We start from the raw sequence: 1456 nt of genomic DNA, 5'->3' as shown, positions 1-1456 counted from the left end.
GTTGTACAGTTGTTCAAACACAATTTGAATCTTAGAAAAAGTTAACAAAAGGGTCTTTGCATGTGAAATGTGACAGGCATAGCCTATAGAGCCACACCAAAAAAAAAAAAATCACGTGCTTTCCTCAGTTTTTATGGAGCACATGTTTTTAAACATAAATAGTTTCCAAAAGCTTGGGGCCAAAAGGCCTTTGGTGTAGAAAAACACCAAATTCCACTTAGCTGCAAGTTGTCTTTCTATTTCAAGGGAAATCCATTGCCGTTAAATGGTTCCCCAAGTACAGGGGGAAACTTGAATGTGCTCTTTGGACTGTTTTAAAGTGGTTGGTGGGGCGGGAGGTTGAGAGAGTTTCCAGGAAGTCTATTTCTAGGGTTTAATAAACTAAAAAAGAGGCGGGAGGGGGATTCTTCTAATTAAATGGTGTGTTGGAAATAAAACTGAATTGTATCAGGTATGTCTCCCTTACCTGGTATGTTCATGTGGGAGGGCAAACAGGGAAAATAAAACCATCTCGCAGGCTTCGCCAAAATGCGCACTTCAATCGCTAGAAGACCAGGCTCTCCCACTGTCCCACCTTCATCCCCAGTGCATTTAAGCGCCTAGGAGGGAAGAGGGGTGCCAAAGAGCGGGACCCTAACAGCTGCCACCCACTTCCCAAGGAAGGAGCCCTTTCTCTCTAATTTTCGCTCGAGGTGCGCGGTGTTGAGTCTTCCTCCCTGGGTGCCTCTGGAGGCGAGAGCAGGGGAAGGAGATGAGCCCGCTGTCCCCCGGGAAGACGAAGAGGAGGGAGAGGGAATGAAGGAAGGAGGCGCCTGAGTACCCGCGGGGCCTCCCACTTTCGCGCTGGTCCTGCAGTGAAAGGTGCGTCCCGCACCAGCCACCCTCTCCTGGGAGAGACCAGAGGGGCACCGTGGAGGCAGGAGACGGGATCCGCAGAGCCAGGATCAGGGCCACTCACCGCAGCTCGCCAAGCCCAACAGCAGCAGCACCAACAGGGGCCACATAGCGCCAGCAAAGGGGCAGAGGCTGCTGCCATCACCGCCAAGGCAGAGTCTGGAGCAACCATTGGCGTCACAGTCAGAATCCTGCAGTGTCTTCGCGTCACAAGAAGGACCCAATGCCCAGGCTGCTGGCCGCGCACAGCATTCTGGCCATCACACACCTGCTCCCAGCCTCCCCTCCGGCCCCCCCGCCTCCCCCTAAGGTGCTGCTGACTGCAGTCCCTCAGATTCCTGGACTCCTTCATATTCCGAGAGGCTCTGCGGAGACCCGGAGCCCCTCCAGGGAGATGGCCAATGCTGGGCTTCAAGGGTAAAACTTTCCTTGGCAACCACCATCCCTGCCCAGGGTCCTGGTCCCTCTGGCCAAGAGAGGCTTGGAGTATGTGCTCTGGCTCACAGGGTCTTCACTGTCCCGGCCCCTCTCCAAGGTTCCTGTCCTCCTTGCTCCTGTCCTG

The 1456-nt window shown here is 54.3% G+C and overlaps 1 protein-coding gene across 1 annotated transcript in view; it reads right to left on the bottom strand.

The window, feature by feature from the left end:
- The window catches only part of LOC107182578, a 20855-nt gene extending 19785 nt beyond the window's left edge, over positions 1-1070 (bottom strand). The window contains exon 1 of the mRNA XM_015561751.1: positions 959-1070. Within this exon, the coding sequence (XP_015417237.1) occupies positions 959-1004 (46 nt within the window). The 5' untranslated portion in view covers positions 1005-1070. The remainder of the gene's footprint in view (positions 1-958) is intronic.
- Between the last annotated feature and the right edge of the window lie 386 nt (positions 1071-1456).

The sequence above is a fragment of the Myotis davidii genome, unplaced genomic scaffold (genome assembly GCF_000327345.1).
Source record: "Myotis davidii unplaced genomic scaffold, ASM32734v1 scaffold1517, whole genome shotgun sequence".
Taxonomy (NCBI): Eukaryota; Metazoa; Chordata; class Mammalia; order Chiroptera; family Vespertilionidae; genus Myotis; species Myotis davidii.
This window is presented reverse-complemented; position numbering and strand designations above follow the sequence as displayed.